Genomic DNA, 25,166 nt, shown 5'->3' with positions numbered 1-25,166 from the left:
CTACAATAAAATAAAAAAAGGAAAAAAGCAATCTTGATCATTTTTGCAGTTTTGTCTCTTGCTTTTGATCAAGAGTTAAAGAATCTCTCTTTAATTTTCACCTTCAGTACTCGTCTTGATCTGTACTAGCTTCATTTTCATGCCATTGAATTCCATTTTTCCTTCTTCATTATATGTTCTAGTTATCAAGTACTAAGCTAGTCTTCTTCAAGAAAACAATTTTGCAAGTGTTTTGACGCTTTTCTCCTTCACTTTCAAGAAAACAAATTTTAACATGATCCTAGTAGTACTTCAAAAATTAATTAAAGCTTTCTTCGTTCTACATTTCCATAATGAATTGGTGAGAAATTAATTATGTTGATGATGCATGAGAGGGTCAATAGTGTATTATTTCCTAGTTTTGTAGCCATGTTTCAAAAAGAGAGGACAAAATTTGTGAACATCTCCTAGGTTTTTTTTATTTGTTTTTTCTTTCTTTTCTTTACTAGTTGAAGTCAGCCACTAGTTTCAATTTTAATCATTTTAGTCTATATAGCTCTACACCTAGCTTAGCTTCTACTGAATTAATAAGTTCCTATCTTGTCCCTTTTGGTCTACACATAAGTACAAAAAAATTTCTTGAAAGAGGTCAGAAATGGAACTTCCAAGTCAAGATGAAGATATGCCATTACCAATTAACAGCACATATGTTGGAGGAGGACATGGTCATGGGCACATGATACATCATGATCCTACACCACCCAACAATACCAATCACATTATACCACCATCCATGAATGGTCCTCCCATTGATGCACCACCAGTAGCAACAGCAGCAGATCATCATGTACCTTTCAAGAAAATGGTCAGGTACAGTCAAATTGTTACACATTCTTTTAATTATATTACATCCAAACACGCTCTTCACGTACGGCCTAATTTTTTTTATTGAGCTAAATATGTTACTACTTTTTATTTTTGCTCAAGTATGTAATTTCTGTCCCTTCTTGGGTTATCTTTTGTTGAATGGTGTGAATATCTTAAAGGTGGGTAAGACTAGTTCTTCAATTATAGATAAATACTTTAGAGCTTTCTTACTTTGGTATGAGACATTTAGTCACGATATTGTTGAATTGTTGAATTGTGTGATCCTCTCAATTGGCACATTTGCACTGAATTGTGTTCAAATTTATTGTTTTTAACGAGCTAATTACGTTAGAACTTTCTTTTACTTTGGTATGAAACCTCTTGCCCATTGTTGAATTGTGTGATTATCTTAGTCGTAACATGGAACAAAGGGTGTTCATACATTCTTTTTCATAATGAGCTTAACACATTACAACATTTTTTTGCTCACGTATGAAACCTCTTACTTTTGAATTGTGTGATCATCTCAACCAACATAAGAGTGCTACATGTTATGTTTGGGGGTTCATCAAAATCCTAAATTATACTATTATACATAATTAAATTACTTTTTCATCTATTTATAATAGATGTCGAACCCTCTTCAACTAGTTTGTATGTCTACTTCTTTAGATTTTGAACTCCCTTAATCAAAATTCTGGCTCCACAAACGTGTACATAGAAAATATTATTGTATATATACGTATATATCTCAAAAATTACTTTTACATAAATACAAATGAAATCTTAAGCACCCTTTTGCTAGTAATGTCATGAGACGTTTAATTAATTGTGTATGATTTGGACAGGTACAAAGAGTGTCTAAAGAACCATGCAGCATCCATGGGTGGTAATGCAACAGATGGATGTGGAGAGTTCATGCCAAGTGGTGAAGAAGGTTCAATTGAAGCTTTCATTTGTTCAGCTTGCAATTGCCACAGAAATTTCCATAGAAAAGAAATAGAAGGTGATCTACAACAACACCTTCAATTACCTTCTTCTTGTGATTGCTTTCATCATCTCAACAGGGGAGGATCAACTAAAAAAGTTTATTTAGGACACAACAAGAGTAGTAGTACCCTTTTAGGCCCTGAGCCTTTTGGTACTATAATTCCAACTAGACCAATGCCACCACATCATCAAATGATAATGTCCTATAATATGGGCTCACTTCCTAATTCTGAATCAGAAGAACATGATGGTGGAATTATGGCTATGGCTAGGCCATTACATCATGTGAAAAAGAGGTTTAGGACAAAATTTACTCAAGAACAAAAGGATAAAATGCTGAATTTTGCTGAAAAAGTTGGATGGAAAATACAAAAACAAGAAGAAGCTGTGGTGCAACAATTCTGTCAAGAAGTTGGAGTTAAAAGAAGAGTGCTTAAAGTTTGGATGCACAACAATAAGCATAGCCTTGCCAAGAAAAATCCCAACAGTACTATTCCTAATGAAAATCAAGTTTGATGATTTTCAATTTTTATCTCCTAATTTGTTTTTATTAGCATAATATTTTAAGAATAATATGTAGTGTAGTACTAGTGCATGTGGGAATTTTGGAATGGTGGGAGGAGAGCTTCTTTATGGTTGTTTGGATTTTGTTTAGTTAATTAACTAATTAATCTCATCTCTCCAGTACTGACTGGATTTGTCTTTAATTGTACACCTTTTTCTTGGGATGACTAATTTAAAAGTAATTTATGAGTTAACTATAAATATGTTTGCATTGGCCCCAGACACTTGTATAAACTAAGCCACCAAAGGAGATTTTTGTATGTACGGATGGGGATTAACCGGACCCCCGCAAACAAACAGAAATTTAACTTTAAAAATTAAGTAGTATCTCTGATAATATTATAATTTAGAGACACTTTAATGTATTTGTTGCTGTTATAACTTACATGGTTAGGTCTCGTTTAATTAAGACAATTTATGTAGTTATAATTAAAATATTTGGATATTAAAAGTAATGTGTATTGAATAAATTTTTAAAAAGTTTGTCTGTTTATCAAATTAATACCCTCTAATCTTATTTACCAAAAAGAGGGTTCAAGGGACCTCAAGGATATTTTTATCATTATCTCTCTGATAACTAGTCTTGGTGATTTGTTTCACTCTTTGGTATGAATAATTTTTCTAAATACTAATTACTTATTCTGATATAAAACTTATTCACGATGAGTAACCAAACAAAAAATAAAATAATATTATTTTTTGTCTATGCTTGTCCTAAAATACCAAACAACTCTCTTACGGCTCGAAATCCATTTTATTGTGGGCAAAGTTGCATATGAAAGGCACTAAGTATTAATTTCATATCCAATAAAAAACTATTGGATATGAATGTCATTTTTCAAATATCAAACCAATGTTCTTCTAAAATAAATAATAAAGAAAAACAATCTCATGGGGAAAGATTTTAAAAAAATTCACACATATTTTTTGCTAAAATTATTCTCAAGGGTATCAAAGAGGAGCCGGTCTGGAACCAAATATGTTAAAAGTTGATATCTAATGCAACTTCTATGTTATTGTTAGAATCTGTCCATGAAACTTCATAGAACAAGCTAAGCTACATTGATTCTAGAGAGAGTTTGATTAGAGAAGAAGAAAAGCTAGTTCATTCAAAAAATGTGGAAGCAGCTGGTAAGTGCTATTAGTACAGTTTATTCTATAAGTTGTTGTAACAACTTACTCTAACTAACTTTGCTCCAGCTAACTCCTAACAACAGCTTCACTCCTAACAATGTGAGTTGAATGACTAGTTAGTTATAACTATCTATTTTCCCGCTAATGTCCAGCTGGACTATACACACTGTTGTTGGCATTAATAATCCCCCTCAAGCTAGGATGGAAGACATCGAGAACTCCTAGCTTGGCAATCAAAAACTGATGTTGTGCTAGTCCTAGTCCCTTTGTAAGTAAATCTGCTAACTGAAACTTGGTCCTAACATATTCTGTCTTGATTAAGCCATTTTTGAGTTTTTCCCTCACAAAATGGCAATCAATTTCAATGTGCTTAATTCTTTCATGAAAGATTGGATTAGAGGCAATCTGCATAGCTGCTTTATTGTCACAATAAATTTTGAATGGTGTAGTGACCTCCACTTTGAGTTCTTTGAGCAATCCTACTAACCAAATGATCTCTGCTACTGCACCTGCTATGGGTGTACATAGACCGGATTGGTTCAGATTTTTTACAAACCAAACCAAACTATTTGTGTCGGGTTATTAAATCTATAAACCAAACCAAACTAAACCAACAAAAGTCGGGTTTTTCGATATCAATTTTTCTCGAGTTTTTCGGATTTTTTTGGGTTTTCGGGTTTTTGGTTTTTTTCGGGTTTCTCGGGTTTTTCATAGTATCTAATAAAAAGCACAGAGCAGTGCTTCTTAAAAAGAGTTCTAGTACAAAATATCAACATATAAGATGGAGGCAGAACACTGTTTGAAGTTTTAACTTTATAATATAACTTTATAAGATGAATTTTTTTGTATATTGTTTAGATGGGTTTTCTCAAGTCCAAATCTAAATGTAAGAAAGAAAACAAAAATTATGAAAAAATTTTAAAAAATGTTTATAAATTACATTTTAATAAATATTTTTATGTATAACATAATTTAAAAGTAGTATATCTATAATCGGGTCGGTTTGGGTTTGGTTTGACTTTTTTTAGTTAAAACCAAACCAACCCTATAATGGTCGGGGTTTTTTTCCAAACACCAAATCAAGTCAAACCAAACCACTAGTCGGGTTTTTTTTCGGTTTGGTTCGGTTTGTCGGTTTGGTGCGGTTTATCGGTTTGCCCTGTATAGCTCTAGCACCTGCCATGCTTCTATACTTAGCTTCTGCTGAACTTCTACTTACTGTATGCTACTTCTTTGATTTCCATGAGATTAATGATTCACCAAGTTGTATCACATAACCTGTTACTGATCTTCTGGTGTTAGGACAACCTGCCCAATCTGAATCACAAAAGGCTGTTAGTGTAGTGATTGAACCTCTCTTCAGTAACACTTCTTGTCCTGGTGATTTCTTCAAGTATCTAAGGATTCTTAAGGCTGCATCCCAGTGTGATTTTTTTGGCTTTTGCATGAATTGACTAAGAACTTGAACTGCAAAACATATATCAGGCCTGGTTATTGTCAAGGAGATCAACTTCCCAATTAGTTGTTGATAACTATGAATATCATTCAAAATTGGATCATCAGTACTATCAACTACTGAATCATACTCTACTGTAGTGAGTTTCATGTTTATCTCCATATGGGGAAAAACTGGTTTGGTACCACTCAATCCCACTGTGAAAAACAACTCTAATGTATACTTTCTTTGATTAAGTAGGACTCCCTTTTTTGATCTCAACACTTCAATTCCTAGGAAATATTTGAGTTGTCCTAGATCTTTAACATTGAGCTTGTTATGCAAAGTCCTTTGAGCCTCATCCATCATATGTTGACTACTACCTGTGATCAGCAAATCATCAACATATATCAAGATTATTACAATAGCCTTGTCTGCATGTTTGGTGAACAAAGAATGATCATGTGAACTCTATATATACCCTACTTCTATCAAGGCTGTGGACAATTTTATGTTTTATTGTCTGGAAGCTTGCTTCAAACCATACAAAGATTTCATAAGCTTACATACGTTACTACAGACTTTCTAGCTAAAATACTACTTCTAATGTTCCCAAAACTTTCATTCAATCCCATCAGAAATTGAAGTAATCTCTGAGACTTCAGATGCTCCACATAGGGAGCTGAACTTTCGCAATTACATCCATGTGATGGAATCATCACATCTAATTCTGACCACAAATCCTTCAAATTCGAGTAATATGAAGTAACAAAGTCAGTGCCTTGTTTCAAAGATGCAATTTTAGACCATAGATGATAAGTCCTTGTGAGATCTGATCTGTCAAACCTCTCTTCAAAATCTGTCCACACTTTCTTCGCATTTGAGGCATACATGATTCCTGGCAACAACTCACTTGTAACAGTGCTTGCAATCCAAGATAACACTATTGCATTGCATTTTCCCCATTGTTCCTCTAGTACTCCTTTGTAATCTTCTTTTGCACATGATCCAGTAACAAATCCAAGCTTCCCTTTGCCTCTAAGAGCTAACTTCATCGATCGACTCCATAATGCATAATTTTCTGGTCCTGTTAGTTTAGTTGAAATAAGAACAACTCCAGGCGTATCAGAAGTCTGGAGATAAAGAGGATGATTATGATTTAATTTCGTTACTTCATTTTCTGCCATTGATGCTCGACTGTAGAAGTTGTTCAGAACTTCACAACATCAGCTTCTGTTTTTCGTTTCTCTTCTTCTTCTTCGCAGATCGATCAGTCCTTCATGATTGTTGCTCTGATACCATGTTAGAAACTGTCCATGAAACTTCATAGAACAAGCTAAGCTACATTGATTCTAGAGAGAGTTTGATTAGAGAAGAAAAAAAGCTAGTTCATTCAAAAAATGTAGAAGCAGCTGTTAAGTGCTATTTGTACAGTTTATTCTATAAGTTGTTGTAACAACTTACTCTAACTAACTTTGTTCCAACTAACTCCTAACAACAGCTTCACTCCTAACAATGTGAGTTGAATGACTAGTTAGTTATAACTAACTATTTTTCAGCTAATGTCCAGTTGGACTATACACACTACTGTTGGCATTAATAGTTATGTCTGCATAGAGAGATACCAAAACAAAGGGGTGGAGGAGCCAGTGACTTTGGTTCAAACTCTGAATTCATATTAAGAAATTCATTGAATTTGACAAATTATTAATTTAGAACTCAGTAACTTAAAACTAAAAAAATAAATAGAATCTTGTATTCATAAACTTCAAATTCTGACTTCGTTTATGAAAAAACAACACACTTTCCAAACCTACGCTGAAATAAATTTGAACTCTGTAGCTACCAATTATTCTCCTTTTAGACTTTCCATGATCCCAACATGTAAAGGGCCTTAAAGTCTCAGATAGACAAACAACCATCTTGCCAAGGCATGACTTAAAACAGCGAAAGTATAAATATGGACCATGAACATAATAAATAAATATAATTACAACTGAAATCAAATGTGTGATTTCCAGATATAGTTAGAGATTTGTGTGACCACATATCAAGTTTGCATCCTTGGCATTACCTTATAAATGATTTGTGGTCCATTACTCTAGAAATTCCCAAATTGGTATTAACTTTAATTTTCAAGCACTCTTCATGTTTGGACCAATCAACTATTTCCATGCCTTTTGATGAAAGTTAAAAAAAAAAAAAAAGAAGAAGATTGTTCCTCAAGTGTAGAGAAAGAATAAAGGAAGTGGCAGGTAGAGAAAAAAGGAAATATAAATTCAAATAAAGTTTAAGCTAGCCGTATATTTTCGGTCAGATCTTGAAAAAATATTTTTAAATAATATTTGTTTGGTCATAAAATTTTATTAGATTTTGAAAAATAAAATTAAAATATTTTTAAGTTCTAAAAAGTGGGAGAAATTTCACTTCCAAGAAGTAAATGCATGTCGAAACACAATTTCAAATTTCAAAAAAAATAATTTTTTAAGTTTTAAATTTCAACTTCAAAATCTATATATGAATAAATAGGAGCTAAGTTATGTAAAAAATATTCACACTATCAAGTTAGTTGAGAGAATAATATTTACAAGTAAGCTTCCTTGAATGTGTGAATTGTACCGATTATAACAGATAAATTATGATCCAATAATATGATAAAAATTCTCTACATTGATTGTGTATATATGATGCCATGTACCAATACATGCACTAAAAGTGCCTTGCAGGTGTCCAAGAAAAATATTGCTCTAAGAAAGAACAAAATTTACGTATGATGATTGTTATAGTGAGTAAATTCAATTATTCAACTGTTTCGATGAGTAAATTTCAACTACTATACATGACATTGAACTCTTTCAGTAGAAGAAAACTTAGTAAAATACAGATGAAATTTATCTTTATTATCTAAGAAAACACTCTTCTACAACTCAACTCCAAATACAATACATAATCTAAACAAATGGAAAATATTTCTCGTTGGACTAACTCACAAAGGTAGGGTAAGATATGTGTACACCCACCTTCGACAAACCTCATTTATAAAACTATACTGAGTATGTTGTTGTTATCTGCTTGGACAAACTCACACAATTAAGCTTGCACAGGATTAAAAATTTATTTCGACATCACCCTGCAAAAATGTAAAATGATCAGTTGTAGTCCAACACTTCAAATATTAGGAGCAGTCTCTCATAAATATGCTGTAATCAAGCCGGATCAAGCATATGATTTATAAATTACAAGCCCATTTTATGATTTAAAACAATATTAGAATTTTATGGAAGATCTTTGTAGAACAAATTGGGAAACTTAAGCAGATGTACACTTTGACCATCTTATTTATCAAACATGGCCGAAGTATACGTTACATATTCACTCGGTTGTATATATTATGTATATGCACGTATAATGTATGTATATTTAGTATTTAGTATAAAATATATATTATCTATACATTGTATATATATTTTGTAAACTAGATGACCGAAAGACACTGTGCTGTAATTTTCAAATAATTTTCTTCCATTTGCCGTAAAGCAAATGGGCCACTTTGCCTAATTTCCCCAAGAAAATATTCAATCAACTTTTCTGTCATAAATATAGAAATGTTATTTAGGGAACTTGGGCTAAATAAAGCCCATTTAAGTTCTATTCTAACGATGGATGCTCGAATAACAGCCTATTGGGCCAACACTATACTTGGGCCGGGTATTGGATGCCCCATTTTCTTCCTCAACTCCGCCACATCAATTCACTCCCCGTCGCGAAACCTCCATTGAAATGCTCGTGAGTGAGTTCAGAAGAACCATAGAAGAAGAATAAGGCTAAACAAATGTCTGCCATATTCAAATACAAATCAAAGCTCCACACTTTTACCTTCAGAACATCTCTTTTTTCCATATCGTCTTCCAAATTTCATTCCCCTTCTCTCAAACCTAGAAGAAAACCCTCGCTCTTCTTCAACCCATTTGAAGGTTCTAGAGTAGGGCTAGTGTTTAAATTCGAAGGTTCTAGACTAGGGTTAGGGTTTAGGCATAAATGGGAGGGAAGCTCCGACAACTACGATCACATAAAATCAGAGGTGAACTGTCCACGCTGTTCGAAGATGATGACAGTGCTATTCTCTAACCGGCCGTTGTCAATCACCGCCGGAGAGACTGGAATTTACCAGGCGGTGAATTTGTGTCCTTATTGCCGGACAGCGTTTTACTTTAGACCGTTTAAGCTGGAGCCTTTGCAAGGGACTTTCATCGAGATTGGCAGGGTTAAGGGAGGTGAAAAAGAGAGTGACGATGAAATGGCTGGGAGTTCTGGGAAGAATGATGGCAAGATTTGGGAAAAGTTGAGGTCTTATAGTGGGACCAATGGTAGTGATGATGGTGGACAGGGTAGTTGTGAAACTGAAACGAAGGATTCGACGGAGGCAAGAAAGGAAGAGGGGTGTGGTAGAGGAGGGTGGGAAGGTGCTAATTTGGGGATAGAGTTGCTTACACCAAAGGAGATATGTAAAGGGCTTGATCAGTTTGTTGTTGGACAAGAGAGAGCCAAGAAGGTTAGCTAGTCTCTGTTTCTGCAGGGGTATTCAGCTTTGGTCTTACTGACATGAATGATATCTACATTTTGCAGGTGCTTTCTGTTGCAGTTTACAACCATTATAAACGAATATACCATTCCTCTTTGAATAAAAAGTGAGTAAATATGTCCTGTTAAATGACATATCATCTCGCTAACATGTGTACTTGTGAAGACGTCTCCCCTCAGTGGAAAGTTTGATCCTTTGATAGTCCATCCCATCTAATGCTTGTTTATTTTAGCTACATATTAAGTGCTTGTCTCAAACAGTTTCAGGAGCTATTTTGATTTCTCCTTAGATGCTCCAATCTTGTGACCAGAAACCGCTCTTGATGCTATTAAAATTGTGAAAAAATTCCTCGATTGTTCAACAATAGTAAAAGGACTTGGTAACAACTTGTAGAAGTCGAACACTAACACATTAAACACTTTCAGAGGCCAGATTAGACTATGACCTGATTTATTTCATCACAAATGAGCATAAGGAGTTTTTTCGTTTTTGTTTTTGTTTTCATCTTTAGGAAAAAGACAAGAATTATGTAATAAGGAATAAGAGTACAAAGGGAGGAAGAAACAAAGTCTTTTAACAAAGAAGTGTCATGAGAATAGGATATGCTTCCTCCACTTTGATGGTGGTTTTCTTCTTTGGCAATGCCTATACCTAATTCTAGTGCAAATATGCAAGAGAGGAGTTGCAGGGTACTAAAAGAGGAGATAGAATCCAATTCTTTTAGATGCTTTATCTAAGAAACTCTACCCATCTTTGCTCATTTGAAGTGTTTTAGCATCAGAATGGACCATGTTCATTATTGCCTTCACAACTGGAGCGTGGAAGATGGAACTATGTACATTCCGCATCTGACATTGTCCAATAGCTTGGTTGTCTGCTGTCATCTCGCTTCGCCTAGATCTGTTGTAATTTCTCATCCTTAGCACCATTGAATTAATAAAATGCAGGTCCAAGCACCAAAATTATATGGTATAGAAAATACATTGTATTCACTTTAGCGTATTTGTTTTTGGTTGAAGGTGAATAAGTAGGAGAAAATCTGTGAGTTTTTTGATAAGTAATCCTTGCGAACATTTGTATACAAATATTGTTGAACAAATGTAGCATACAACAACAACAAACCCTGTATAATCCCACCATGTGGGGTCTGGGGAGGGTAGAGTGTACGCAGACCTAACCTCCACCTTGAAAGGTAGGGCGGCTGTTTCCGAAAAACCCTCGACTCAAGAGAGGAAAACAAGATAAAAGGTCAGATAAGGACAAGCATATCGAAAACAAGATGAAAACAAGGAATAACAAATGTGAGAAAGTCATGGTAGAATAGTACGAAAAGAAAGAGGCATTAACTACTACAGATAAATAAGATAATCAAAGTACACCGGTCCCACACCTATAAACAACAATACAATACAGAAATCAAATGGCAATAAACAATGAGCCGAACTACAACTACTATGGTGTAAGGATAATTCACCTAGCCTTTTATCCTAATTTGAGTCCTCCACAAAAGAAATTATAGTGCGCTAATGCGCCTACTAATAGGAAAGAATAACGAGACTATGTGCCTTCTACCCTAATGTGGGTCCTCCACACCCTCCTATCTAAGGTCATGTCCTCGGTAAGCTGTAACTGCGTCATGTCCTGTCTAATCACCTCTCCCCAATATTTCTTCGGCATACCTCTACCTCTTCTGAAACCATCCATGGCCAACCTCTCACACCTCCTTACTGGGGCATCTGTGTCTCTCCTCTTCATATGTCCAAACCATCTCAGTCGCATTTCCTGCATCTTGTCTTCCACCGAGGCCACTTCTACCTTGTCCCGAATAGCCTCATTTCTAATGTTGTCGCTTCTGGTATACCTACACATCCATCTCAACATTCTCATCTCGGCTACTTTCATCTTTTGAACGTGAGAGACCTTAACTGGCCAACACTCCGTCCCATATAACATAACCGATCTAACCACCACTTTGTAGAACTTGCCCTTAAGTTGTGGTGACACCTTCTTTTCACATAGCACACCGGAAGCGAGCCTCCATTTCATCCACCTTGCCCCAATACGATGTGTGACATCATCGTCAATTTCCCCGCTGCCTTGCATGATAGACCCAATGTACTTGAAACTACTTTTCTTTTGGATGGCCTGGTTACCAAGCCTAACTTCCGCGCCAACCTCCTGAGGTGTCTCACTGAACTTGCATTCTAAGTACTCTGTCTTGGTCCTACTCAGCTTAAACCCTTTAGACTCCAAGGTATGTCTCCAATTAACTCCGCTACGAGTCTCATCGATCAGGACTATGTCGTCCGCAAAAAGCATATACCATGGCACCTCACCTTGAATTTGTCGCGTTAATCCATCCATCACCAAGGCAAATAAAAATGGACTAAGGGCTGATCCTTGATGCAACCCCATCACAACTGGGAAGTGCTCTGAGTCCCCTCCTACTGTTCTTACCCTGGTTTTGGCACCTTCATACATATCCTTGATCACCCTAATATACGCCACAGGTACACCTTTAGCCTCCAAACATCTCTATAGTATCTCTCGTGGAACTTTATCGTAAGCCTTTTCTAAATCAATGAATACCATATGCAAGTCCCTCTTTCTCTCCCTATACTGCTCCACCAGTCTCCTCATAAGATGGATGACTTCTATAGTTGAGCATCCCGGCATAAATCCAAATTGGTTCTCTGAAATAGACACGCCTCTCCTAACCCTCATCTTCACCACTCTTTCCCACACTTTCATAGTATGACTTAGAAGCTTGATACCTGTATAGTTGTTGCAGCTCTGGATATCCCCTTATTTTTGTATAGAGGGATCATTATGCTCAACCTCCATTCTTCGGGTATCGTTGCTATCCTAAAGATGACATTAAATAACCTAGTCAGTCACTCCAAACCTACCGAGCTCGCGCTCTTCCAAAATTTCCCAGGAATCTCGTCAGGTCCGGTCGCTCTTCTCCAGCGCATCCTACGCACAACACCCTTAACCTCTTCAACCGAAATACTCTTGCAACACCTAAAATCGTGAAGCCTCCCTGTATGTTCCAAATCTCCCAACACAATCTCTCTGTCCCCTTCTTCGTTCAAGAGTTTATGGAAGTACGACTGCCATCTCTGTTTAATGAGGGTCTCCTCTACCAATATTTTTTCCTGCTCGTCCTTAATGCACTTCACTTGAACCACATCGCGTGCCCTTCGCTCCCGCACCCTGCTAGTTTGAACAATTTCCTATCCCCGCATTTCTCTTCTAGTTCAGCATAAAGGCGTTCAAAAGCTGTCGTCGAAACCGCCGACTTCGCCTGCTTCCTCGCTATCTTATAAAGTTCCCTATTCGTCCACTTCTCCACCTCATCCTTGCTTTCTATCAACTTCGCATATGCTATCTTCTTTGCTTCCACCTTCCCTTGCACTTCTCTATTCCACCACCAGTCCCCTCGATGCCGGCCATGGCTACCTGTCGAGACTCCCAACACTTCCCTTGCTACAACCCTAATACAACTAGCCGTCCTATCCCACATAGTGTTCGCATTCCCACTACTATCCCTGACCCTCATAATCTTCAATTTCTCTCCTATCTCCAGGGCACTAGCCGTGGTCAAACTCCCCCATCTGATCCTAGGTAGCATATATTGCAGATAATGTGTGGCAACTATGAGTATAGTTATACTGATCTTTTATATTGTGTAGTAATCCTCCTTTTTCATAACGTCCAGCACTAGCTTAGTCCATGGCTATTTCACTTAAGAAGAAGTTTTGCTTTACTTATTACAGAAAAAAACTGATAAAATATTTCTGAATGAATGTAGCATATATTGCAGATAATGTGTTGCAACTATGAGTAGAGTTATACTGATCTTCTATATTGTGCAGTGATCCTCCTTTTTCATAACGTCCAGCACTAGCTTAGTCCTTGGCTATTTCACTTAAGAAGAAGTTTTGCTTTACTTATTACAGAAGAAAACTGATAGTACTGATGTTAATGTCAGGTCAGATTCCGGTAAAGTTAGAGATGAGCTGGAAAATATTGATAATGATTCGGTCGAATTAGAGAAGAGCAATGTTTTACTGATGGGCCCCACTGGCTCAGGTATGATATCTGATTTCTAGTTTGAGGAAAAAACCCTCATTCCTAGTTTCTTTTTGGTGCACCAATGAAGTTTCATTTTGTATAGAAGGTTGGGTTCCAGTTCGTAGAGAACCATATTATGTTGTACATTCTGTACTTTGCATTTAGTACTGGTTTATGGAAAAAATTTCCATTATTAACAAATTATTACCTTATTAAAAGAAGTGATATCTGGTTCATCTATCCATAAGAATCTTAGTTTCAATTGACTTAATAGGTCTTTGTGTTCTAACTTGTGTTTTCTGTGGATGAAAGGACAGGGAAAACATTACTTGCGAAGACGCTAGCTCGTCTCATCAATGTTCCTTTTGTAATTGCGGATGCAACAACTTTAACACAGGCAGGTTTGCAATAAATTTTCACTTCAAGTTGATTCAGTGCTATTTCATTTTCCCTTTGTTCCTGAAATAGCTATAAGTTGTATACTTTTTCACTTATGAAGAACTCAATAATAAAAAATAGAAGATGAACTCATGCCGTAATCTTCTTCGATTCTTCTGCATTTCGGAAAGGGAGGAGGGGGCTGGGATGGGGTGGACTTCACGACAACATACTTCAAAATTGTTCCTTAGGCCCTTCCCCACTTAATACCAGGCAAGACTCTGTGCCAAGATTCAAACTTGTAGCGTCGCCTAACCCACACATCACACATTGTACTCTTACCACTAGACTGAAGCCCCGGGGGCTAACTTGTTGAAGTTATCTAATGATTGAATTTTACATGATAGGCCTAATATGACATAACGCATAAGAAGATTACCCAAGGAGGAATATGGCTCTCTTTCTCTATATTTATTCATTTGTTTATGGGAAAAAAGACAGACTTCTATTTTATGTTTTCTAAACAATCAAGCAGGTGGATCTTCAACTGCTGGTGTTCAAATATCAAAACCTCTCTTCTTTTCTCTCACAGATTATCTCCTAACTGTGAACTGGGGCAATATACTTTGTTTTACAAGTCAAAGAGGGTTTTATTAACTATAACGCCAAGTGTGTGCTTGGAGTATGCAGTACAAAGCAAAAACTTAACTCACTTGTTGACATGGAGTGAACTGAAAAACTTCTGCATCTCCCACACAACTACTTTTTTGCTCCAAAAAGCTAATAATGATACATCTGTGTTCTCGTCTAAAATTTTCTCGTTTTCTTCAAAATATTGTTGATGCTTTCTCTCCTTACAATCCACCATATGGTTTCCAGTATGGTGTATCAGAGGGGCTTTGCAGTTTTGTAGAGGCCTCTTCTGTTCCATTATAACAGTAGCTCTTTGGGAGGATTCAGGGATGCACCATTTCACTTCTAGTATATTCAGAAAGATTGACCATTCCTAAGATGTAACTTTACAATGAATAAAGTTGTTCACATCATCCTATCTTTCCTCATAAAGTACATCTGTTGCAAATTATCATTCCTTTCCTCCGCAGAATGTGTTTGAGAATAGGGAATACTTAGAGTTTACAATTTTCATAACCCTAAGAAACCAGGACAACGGTCATAGGTTTTATTTTTGTTTTGATAAAGCACAGTTTCTATTATTTCTCATTACCTCTTATTCATTGCGTCTGAAAAGCAATGAGTTGTAACAGAGGATGAGGAAATTTAAGCAAATGGCAATAATCCTCTAAAGAAATGTTTGGCACATGTATAATTTAGCATGGTACACCTGAGAAATAGCCTCCTTCCCCTTATTTCCTTTTGTTGCACCCATCAGCTTACTATAAGTAAATAAGATTGGGCGTTATTCATAGAAAACCATTTTGTTTTTTAAGGTTTTCCATTTTTTTGGTATACTTCTTCTATTTGGGCACATATTTGCCCTTCTTCTAATGAATTTTATTAGCTTATTAAAAAAATCATGACGTCAATAATGGCATCGCCCTAAGACTTAATCATTTCTGCTTAAATATGTCTCAAAGAGGTAGAGAGGAGAGATTGCTGATTATTCTGGACTAGCTCTTTTGGTAGAAATATTTCTAAGTGCTTAAACTTTGGTCTGATAACTAGAAAATGTAGTCTACTTGTTAGATTGCCGTGCACACATCTAATTTTGTATTAATCAGAAAATTGTCAATACATTCGTCCTTGCATTTTAAAAGATATGAGTGTGGTTGTGGCAGTCAATGGAATTTTACTTTTGTTTAATCTTGCCAAACCGTTGAACTGTGTTGGCCTATGCTTTCTGACTTTAGTTGTTTCATGTAAGTATGGACTATCTCTAAGTAAACCTGCTTTTCCAAGGAGGTGAAATGAAATTTTAGTTTATTTTACCTTTTTATTAGTTCTATTAGTATCATTAGAAGAATGAGTATTTATCCCTCTTTATCACCGTAGGCTGGTTATGTCGGCGAGGATGTGGAATCTGTATTATACAAATTACTTGAGGTATGCACAATGCTTTAATAGCATTTGAAGTTTTTTCCATTCTATTCATGCCCGATCTGCTTAGTTAGCTTATTTCATTAACGGTACTTCAGAGCAGAGTTGTGATATTGAGAGTTTAAGATAAGAAATTGTTCTTATTAAAAAAAATAAGGGGTCTGATGCCTGGGCTTTTGTGATTTCACTAAACAAGATTGGACATGATCCTAAATATTTAGTTTTCTTGTTTCCAGCAACATCGCACACGCAAGTTGCACAAAGTTCAACTATGTTCTCAATATTGATATTATCAATATATAACTTCTTTTAACTTGTGCAATCTTTTCAATGTACTTTTGCACTTTCTGTTATACCAATGGTCAGTCATTCTCTGTGTAAAAATCTTGATGGCTTCTCTTGATCAATTTTTTTAAGGCTTCTCTTTCGGTGTTACTGCTTCTGATTCTTTTTTGGTGATTTTGCAATTTCATTTCACATTGCTGATGGCAAACAGATATCTACTGCTTCTTCTGGCATTGCAGTTTGATATGTTATTAATGGCATGGTAGATGTGCACTAGCTGGTTGCCTAAAAGTACTTAACTGTGTTCTTTTCTAGTTGATATTATGTGTTTCCATTGGATGACCATTCAGAAAGTATAACCTAATAGAGTAAATATGATTTTTAATTGGAATGTAAAAGCAGTTGTGTAATTCTACTGCAAAAAAACTGAAAATTTATTGTGTATGGAGAGTACTGCAGTTGACCCCTTGATGTTCAGCTGATTATTGCATTTGAATAGTTTCTTTTTTATGAAGGTTGCGTTGAATAGCTTATCTGGAGAAGCACTTCTATTTCCTTGTCAAGCAGACTACATGGCTTCTCTTGTGTAATCTGCTTGACTTTTGCACTATCAGAAGCATAGTTATTCAATTATAAATTTTTGGTGTTTATGTATGGTTGCAGGCTGCTGACTTCAATGTCGAAGCAGCTCAGCAAGGGATTGTCTACATAGATGAAGTTGATAAAATAACCAAAAAGGTCCAAAAACCATTCTCTACTGTATGAATTTGGATAATTGATTTTAAAGTAATCATTCTTATCACTTATCTGTATAGACTGAGAGCCTGAATGTTGGGAGAGATGTATCTGGTGAGGGCGTCCAACAGGCGCTGCTGAAGATGCTTGAAGGAACTGTGAGTATTTATTGCAAATTATTTCATCTGTTTGTTCCAATTGCCTATGACACTTGTAAACATGTTTACATATTCATGTCTGTAGTTCCTCGACTTCAAATGTGTGCTCTTTTGAAGCATTTTTCGGAGATCAATAATCTCACTTGCTCAGTTTATCTTTATTTCTTCTTCAGATTGTTAGTGTTCCTGACAATAGAGCACGGAAGCATCCACGTGGCGATACTATTCAGGTATACTGAATCTATTAAAGCCTCTTTTATCTTCTTTTTCTTTTTAAAAATTGCAGGTCAACAGTTCTGTGGGAAAAACACTTACTACTTGCTATTTGGATGGTGATATAGTTTTAGTGCTTTTTAGAATCAATTTGATTAAGTTGGGGGTGGTAAACAAATCTCTACTAGGAAAGATTGTTTGCCCAAGGAAAATCAGATCCCAGACTCTGACCTATTCAACAAAAAAGAAACAGGACGTCTTCAGAAAAACTACACGTGTTGGGAGGTGCAATTCAAGTCAAATACTGGTTTATAGGCCTTGCAGCAATCAGCTATGAAGGATGAAAATTTGTAACGAGCTGGGCATACTTGTTCAGTAGCTCAATCACTGTTCTTTCTAGATGCTGACTGCTCTTTATACTTTTTCCATGTAATAATTTGCAGATAGACACCAAAGATATCCTTTTTATCTGTGGTGGAGCTTTTGTTGGTTTAGAGAAGACAATTTCAGAAAGGTAATCTGTCAAACTCAGTTAATTTCATGAAACACATTTAGGTTAAGTGATATATTATGGTTCAACTAATCATTCCTTTACTCCCAGGCGACAAGATTCCTCAATTGGATTTGGAGCACCTGTTCGAACTAACATGAGAGTGGGTGGTGTAACTGATGCTGTAGTCACATCATCACTATTGGAATCTGTGAGGAGATCCCTGTGACTTGAGCATAGTTTTCTTTTCTGGATTGCTATTTTGTAGATCTAATGATTTCATGACTCTGTATTCTCGTGACATTCTAGAAACCAAATGCATTGGAAGCATTTGTTTGACATTGCTTTCTGTATCTAGGTAGAGAGTGATGATCTCACTGCATATGGACTCATACCTGAATTTGTGGGGCGGTTTCCAGTTTTAGTGAGTTTATCTTCACTGGATGAGGATCAGCTTGTTCAGGTTTGTCTACTCGTTTCGTCTTTTGGCAATGTAGTTTCTAGTTTCACATTTTCCTGATTTAATTGGCTTTTTGGGAACTCCAACTGTGCCTAGGAGGTTGATGACCAATTTAAAAATAGTCAAATTATGATGAATCCTCATAGTACTTGTTGATGATGTCCTAATGAAATGGGCCCAACCAGAGTGAATTACACTCCGATCTGTAAATGTGGTTTTGATTGATTGATTGGATGGGGAACTTTGGGAGTTTTTCATTTTGCTTATAGGTGCTATCTTGGACTTTTAGCTGACATTAAGAAGGGAAGAAGAGTAAATTCAATATGTTCTGTTAAAGGTACCCTCCCAATATTTGCCTTTTCTCTCTTTCTTTGATCCTTTTTTCCATGGTGACATCAGTAAAATCATCTTTGTGCCTCTAGAATTGGAGCTTGAGGTGCTGCTACCGCGTGCCTACAATTATATTATCAAACTTCTTCAAATAAACCTCTATGCTTTCAGATTCTTTGCAATTATAGTCTAGATCAGTTGTACTCTTGAACCTGTAGCTTATAATTCAAATATCTGATTTAAGTACCTTGACCTAGTTAAATGCCTTAATCTTACAATAGTAGGTTAATACACGCATAGAAAAGCCAACAACTGAAGAAAATGAATAGTGTGTGGTTGGTGTGTTGTGAGAAGTCTTTTTGAGGTTCAGTCATGCATTAAGAAATTATTTGTTTATGATTTCTGGACTACCAGGAGGAGGAAAAAAGTGATAGGCTACTTGAAGATGAAAGAGAATGTTTGAAGTTGATGTACTCTTTTGCTTTTCACCTTTCATATTGTTTCTTATTTCCTTTTTTCCCTTTTGGTTGTGGATATTTTTGCTCTGCAGGTTCTCACAGAACCTAAAAATGCTCTTTGCAAGCAATACAAGCAAATGTTCAACTTGAATAATGTAAGTTTTTAGCTCAGTGCTGTTTAGCTCTAACATATGATACTTCATTCTGATGCACTGGATCAAAATCAGTCAATTTACCTCGAAATGATTTGTTTTGATGTTACAGGTCAAATTACAGTTTACTGAGAATGCACTTCGACTTATTGCTGAGAAAGCCATTGCCAAAAACACTGGTGCACGAGGCTTAAGATCTATACTAGAAAGTATTCTGACTGAAGCCATGTTTGAGGTATTGCATGACACCATATTTTTTTGTTTTTGGCATTAATTCTGGAAGAGCTTGGAAAAATATCCCACCATTTTACTCTTATCACATTTAGGCTACTCAAGGGAGGAGATATCACATTTAATTTGAAAATTTGAAGTACCTGCTTTGAGTATTACTTTCAAAGTTTTACGTGAACACCCATGAGTGGTTGGCATAGCTATTCTATAAAGAATTTCGCTCCAAATTTCCCAAATGAACCTAAACATGATTTTTACCTGTCTTTTGGAATGTGCCTAAATATTGCTTTTAAAAGCTCCAAAAGTTCTATCAAAGTGCTTTTCCACTCAAACCTTTATGACTAAATGTATTTTTAATCATGTAGTAAATACTTGAAGAATTGTTTTCTCATGCTCAAACACATCACATTCCCAAATGATGCCTCAGTGAAACATGGTTTTGTCAAGTCTGTCTCTGATTTCAATGCAGCCTGTCCGTTTGAAAATCGACATCTTTACATAGCCCTCGTGATCCTTGTGCTTTTTCGACCACATGACACTCAGAGGATCCTTGTGCATGCCACAGCTATTTTCATAAACCATATCCTGGGATATTGTGCACAGGTTCCTGGAAGTAAGCCAGGTGAGGAATCTGTAGAGGTTGTCCTGGTTGATGAAGAGGCTGTCGGAACAGCTGATACAGTTGGATGTGGAGCAAAAGTTCTTCGTGGTAGCAGTGGGCTGGAGAATATTCCCCCTTCTACTGGATCAACAATGACAATGGTGTGTCTCCTTTCATAGATAAGCATTTTAGACAACTTACCATCAACCCGTCACATTAAATATCTGCGTATCTGCAGAGGTAGTCCCTACCAATTATCGAAATGCTTGCCTAGGATTGACCATAATAATCTAGAAATATAATACAAGCTGATTAGATGTTCCATTTGGCAAGTTTTATTACAATTTGCCTTCAATGTGTAGTAACCTATAGTTTGTGTTTGATGGGTTAGTGATGTGAACAGTTTTTTTTCTTTTTCTTTTTAATCATCCAAAGGAAACTTGTTTCTCTCTTCACTTCAAAGAGAGAGAGAGAGAGAGAGAGAGAGAAAATTGTGAGTATAGATCATTATACCACCCACATCAGTACCCAACTCTGGGTTTTGAACCTCGAGAAATTCACTGTTCTTCCATTATAGAAGTGTAAACTGTTAAAAAGCTTGTTTTACCCATTATAACCAAATTTCTCTTTCACCTTGATGCTTCAACGATCAAGTGTGGAATTGAGAGATGAATGATTTGCGTTGATATTATATGTTTTGTCTGTAATCAAAAGAGAAGATCTAAAGACACTTGAAAATTAAATATTAATTGTCTGGACCAAAATAATGAGATGTGTTATTGCCTAAATCATTAGTGTGTCATTTCTCCCTTCCATCACAAAGTTGATCTTTCTTCTTTATAGAAGGGTTTTGTCTCCTATCAGGAACATTATTGTGATCATTAGTTATATTTGTACGAACATACTGAATCTTGGCCAAGAAGTGTGTGAATCAAAGAACTGTTTGCTCAAGATTTTCCATGCTCTCTAGAAGGATTCAAAGTGTAAATTTCTTGAGTGATTTAGCTATTTTTTTCAGGAAAAGAAGGAAGCAACAAAAGAAGACTTGGATTCAGAGTCTGAGGCTCCGGCAAGAGCCTTGAGCTTGTGATCTCAGTGGTCTTTTTCTTTTCCATTTTTTTTGTGTGAGTTGGTGTATATAAAGTATTATCAAACGTGCAAAGCTAGTTGGGGCTCCTTGTTCTTAAAAGAAGGCTTTTTGTAAACCCAGATTTTAAACTCCAAACTGAGTTTTTATATATGTTCCACAGCCTCCTTCCCTGGATACTCGATCCAATCCATTTTGACTTCCAGTACGATGCTTTATGCAGTTCTGTTTTCATTCATATTAGAGGTTCTATTTGAAGGCGCAAGATTGGTTAATTTGAATTTGAAACAGTATTGATGTGGAAGTTTTTATCTCTTGTACATCATGTGAACTAGAGATTCTATCTTGTAAGTTGTAATGGTGCGGTGAGTTTTGCCTTGACATCCTCACTCTCTTTATTCCTTTTCTCTTCAGCAACAGGAGATATTATCTGCATAAGTTGGACACGGCATTCTCCAATCATAATAGAATATCAACATTCCTCTTAGGAGATTAATCAAAGCCTTGGTTATGGCAGAGGGGTTTATTCATGAAAATGCGGTCAAGAGTCGAGACCATCTACCTTTAACCTTTCAATACCAACGAATGCGTGCACAGAAAACAAAATGCAGCACTATTTGCGTATACACACACTCTGAGTTTGCCTAATCATGTTAAGCATTTCTCATGGATGATGTTGTTTGTACAGTAGCTATTTTCAAGTAATAAGTCACTTAAGGGTGGCATCAATTGACATCTATACGCTTCAACTTTTGGTGTGCACAAGTAGGTACTTAAACTTGTATGAAGTTGAATAGGTGGCATAATACAAATTAGTGTGAGTGTATCTCACGTAAAATTGTCATGTAGGACGCGTATGTCTGTTCAATTTTATATAAATTTAAGTGTCTACTTGTGCACGTTCAAAGTTGAAGGTTATAGATTTCAGTTGAGGCCAAGTGATGGAATGAATTCATCCTAGCCTTCATAATGTTTCAAATGTTGTATCTAAGTCACTATCATTTAACCTTTTTTATTTTTTACTTTTACATTTTATTAGTTTTAAAATACGTTTTCAAATTACATTGTAATTGTTTAAATAAAAGTCGGAAGAACTCAAGTTAGTAATATAACACTTTGATCTGATCAATTTAGATACACATTGTATCGGGCCTATTCAAATGTGTATGTCCCGTGAAAGACAAACTCAATATGCAAAAAAAAAAAAAAAAAAAGATGTTCGAATAATAAAGAAAAGAGTTTCGAGTCTTTTTGACATTAATTTATTTTTCACACCTTATAAAGTACATGGTGTGTATTTTATAGGATATAGTAATAACGCAGAAAAGGTAAAATGAAAATATAGCAAGTAATTAACTACATTCAATTTTCAATAACCCATAATTAAAACAATCTTTACCTTATTATGTTACTGATAAGCAATTACATGTAATTTTTTTCATAATAAATATGAATTAATCTATATCTATACTATTATAAAAGCATGAACTACTCCTTAATTTAAAAGTCAAATTACATAATTACTCCTAACTCATTTTATTAAAATGAAATTATTTAAAATTCTAAAAATATTCCTAGCCATTTAATTTAAATTAACTTTCACACCCCTACATATCAGTTACAATTTTCCGCGAAGACACCAACGAGCACTTCGTACGGAAGCAACACTTTCCCAGCAGATGTCTCGAGAACAAGTTCGTTAATAATTGCATGTTTAATCTCTCCAATAATCAAAATCACAATGGGGTCGCCCAAACGATCGTCCAGCTTCTCTGTTTGGCAAACAAGTATTGCCTTATTACTTCTTAATCACCATTTTTTTTATAATTAGGCATTTACTTCACACAATTTTATTAATGCCATTGTAAATTTTTTTCAGAATTCTTCCTTTGCCACTATTCCATCAATCTAAAATGGGTCGGCTAAATCATTGGTGAAATTGTCCGTATAAAATATATACTGTAAGTCCCTTTATATGAAATTTCTATAGTAAAATTCATATGTTTTCACCCTTCTCATACTCAATTTCACACGGATATAAACTATATTATAGTGTTCCTTAATTGAAAAGTAAATATTGTGATAAAAATAACCCTAATATTAAAAAAAAATCACACGGCAAACAAAATTCACTAGGCATATGTTATACCCTAAATGGCATAGGGTCATTTTTAGAGCATTATACGTACCTAAAGAAGTTCTTACATATGTGTCTTGTGAATTTTTTTTGCCTTAGGCATAACCTGTGTCTTGGGTCATAAGTTCAACAGTATGAACTTCTTAAGGCATAATGTTCTAAAATTGAACTTATGCCTTGTAAGACATAACTTGTGCACGTAAGTTCAGTTTGAAAATATTATGCCTTGAAGTTCATACATTGAACTTGTGTTTCGTAAGATATATCTTATGCCTTGGGACATAAGTTTAATTTTTAGAATGTTGTCTCTTAAGAAGTTCATACACTGAACTTATGTCTTAGGCTTAACTTGTGTCCTGGGTATTAGTTTACTAGCACTAGATTTGTGTCTTATAGGGCATAAAGGTTTTTCTTGCGAATTAAATGACACTGAACTTACGCCTTGGAGCAAACTTTCTTTAAAAAGGTTTATCTAGTAAAATTAAGTCATAGTTAAAGGTACTTTGGACAATAATTTTTCATTAAATAAGTAGGAAAAGAATTTAAGATCACCCAAAATAGGATCGTTCGTGCAAAAATATAAGTCTGCAACCACAGGCGATGCACGTGTCGAGAGACTAGTATTTTGAAAAAGGTAAAATATAACGTCAAGTATATTAATAGTAGGGTTGTGCCAATCGCAAAATTGACTTATTGACTTATTGGTACTGGATTAACGGATAAACGATTGGTCAACAGATTAAAATTTTATACTTAACGATTTAACGATGCAGGGGTGGATTACTCAATTTCCATATCGGATAAAACCGTTAATCCGTTAATCCATACCATACTCACACTTTTATCCTTAGATATATAAATTATAAAGTACATATTATATTACAATTTAACCCTAAAATCCCATTTAATATTCTATCGCAATATATTATTGTTAACCCTAATCCCTAAGCGGTAAAGCCTATTTAATTTTCAGCTATATTAATTATCATACTACAATCATTAACCTTAAAGAGTAAAGAATAAAGCTTTGGTGCTTCTGTTTGCTCAATTGCTCTCTGTTTATAATTTTGGTGCTTCTCAAATTTCTTTCAATTGAATAACTGCAGTAATATTGTCATTACACTACTCTGAAAAAAGTTGCAGCTGAAAATTTATTCATACATATTCAAGAATAAGAGATCATCAAAAGATAGTAACGAAGTCCTCTTTTTTGTAAGGTGCCAAAAAACACAACACTAAGCATATATAACACAGTATAAAGAAGTTTTTTTTTGTTTTTATTTTTAAGTTGCGCTCGTCGAAAAAGAAGTACCAGAAAAGCTATTCGTTACACAACTCAATAATTGCTAAACAGTTATCGAACCAACTGATATTTTATCTATTGACTAGCGAATTAGTATATTTAAAAATGAGATAAGTGTTAAAAACACGCTTAAATTATACCTTTTTTGAGTTTCATATCTAAACTATTGGAAGTGTGAGTTTCATACCTAAATTATCACTTATTAGTTTGAGAAACACACCTCAGTGGTGTGTGTAATACACCCTCTCTCTCTATTTTTTGAAACCGTTAAGCATAATTAATAGTGTAAATTCTTTTATACTTTACAATTGGGCTGTTCAAAATTGAACCAAAAAAAAGTTATTGATTTATCGATAATGAGTTATTGGTTTAGTGATTTGGTAATGATTTTAATTTTTTTATTATCGAATTATCGATTCTTAACTGTTTAAGGTTTTTTCTTAATGGGTTGATCGATAATCCAAT

The 25,166-nt window shown here is 35.2% G+C and overlaps 2 protein-coding genes across 3 annotated transcripts; both read left to right on the top strand.

Annotated features, from left to right (window-relative positions):
* LOC129885953 (zinc-finger homeodomain protein 4) lies at positions 1-2,601 on the top strand. Its single transcript, XM_055960448.1, has 2 exons — positions 1-849; positions 1,695-2,601. The coding sequence occupies exons 1-2, from the start codon at positions 635-637 to the stop codon at positions 2,350-2,352; spliced, it is 873 nt and encodes a 290-aa protein (XP_055816423.1). The 5' UTR covers positions 1-634; the 3' UTR covers positions 2,353-2,601.
* Positions 2,602-8,692: 6,091 nt separating this feature from the next.
* On the top strand, positions 8,693-21,513 carry LOC129885951 (CLP protease regulatory subunit CLPX2, mitochondrial). Of its 2 annotated transcripts, XM_055960446.1 has the most exons (15): positions 8,699-9,521; positions 9,596-9,657; positions 13,546-13,646; positions 13,946-14,025; positions 16,017-16,067; positions 17,010-17,084; positions 17,162-17,239; positions 17,413-17,469; positions 17,896-17,966; positions 18,054-18,153; positions 18,301-18,405; positions 19,283-19,345; positions 19,455-19,577; positions 20,177-20,335; positions 21,193-21,513. In XM_055960446.1, exons 1-15 carry the CDS (start codon positions 8,802-8,804, stop codon positions 21,262-21,264), a joined length of 1,917 nt encoding a protein of 638 aa, XP_055816421.1. In that variant the 5' UTR covers positions 8,699-8,801; the 3' UTR covers positions 21,265-21,513. The 2 variants fall into 2 exon arrangements, with proteins under 2 accessions (XP_055816422.1, XP_055816421.1); XM_055960447.1 differs by lacking the exons at positions 20,177-20,335; positions 21,193-21,513 and adding an exon at positions 20,043-20,170 and having other exon boundaries at positions 8,693-9,521.
* Positions 21,514-25,166: the final 3,653 nt, after the last annotated feature.

Source organism: Solanum dulcamara, chromosome 4 (assembly GCF_947179165.1).
Source record: "Solanum dulcamara chromosome 4, daSolDulc1.2, whole genome shotgun sequence".
NCBI classification, from domain to species: domain Eukaryota; kingdom Viridiplantae; phylum Streptophyta; class Magnoliopsida; order Solanales; family Solanaceae; genus Solanum; species Solanum dulcamara.
The sequence above is the reverse complement of the archived record's forward strand: the minus strand, read 5'-3'. Positions and strand labels throughout refer to the sequence as shown.

Bases quoted from the DNA above. Each gene is read 5' to 3' on its own strand.
- LOC129885951 (XM_055960446.1), top strand. From the start codon at position 8,802: ATGTCTGCCATATTCAAATACAAATCAAAGCTCCACACTTTTACCTTC. The intron at 9,658-13,545 runs GTGAGTAAATAT...TGTTAATGTCAG, and splicing joins CATTCCTCTTTGAATAAAAA to GTCAGATTCCGGTAAAGTTA. The intron at 19,578-20,176 runs GTATTGCATGAC...TATTGTGCACAG, and splicing joins TGACTGAAGCCATGTTTGAG to GTTCCTGGAAGTAAGCCAGG.
- LOC129885953 (XM_055960448.1), top strand. From the start codon at position 635: ATGGAACTTCCAAGTCAAGATGAAGATATGCCATTACCAATTAACAGC. The intron at 850-1,694 runs GTACAGTCAAAT...TGATTTGGACAG, and splicing joins CCTTTCAAGAAAATGGTCAG to GTACAAAGAGTGTCTAAAGA.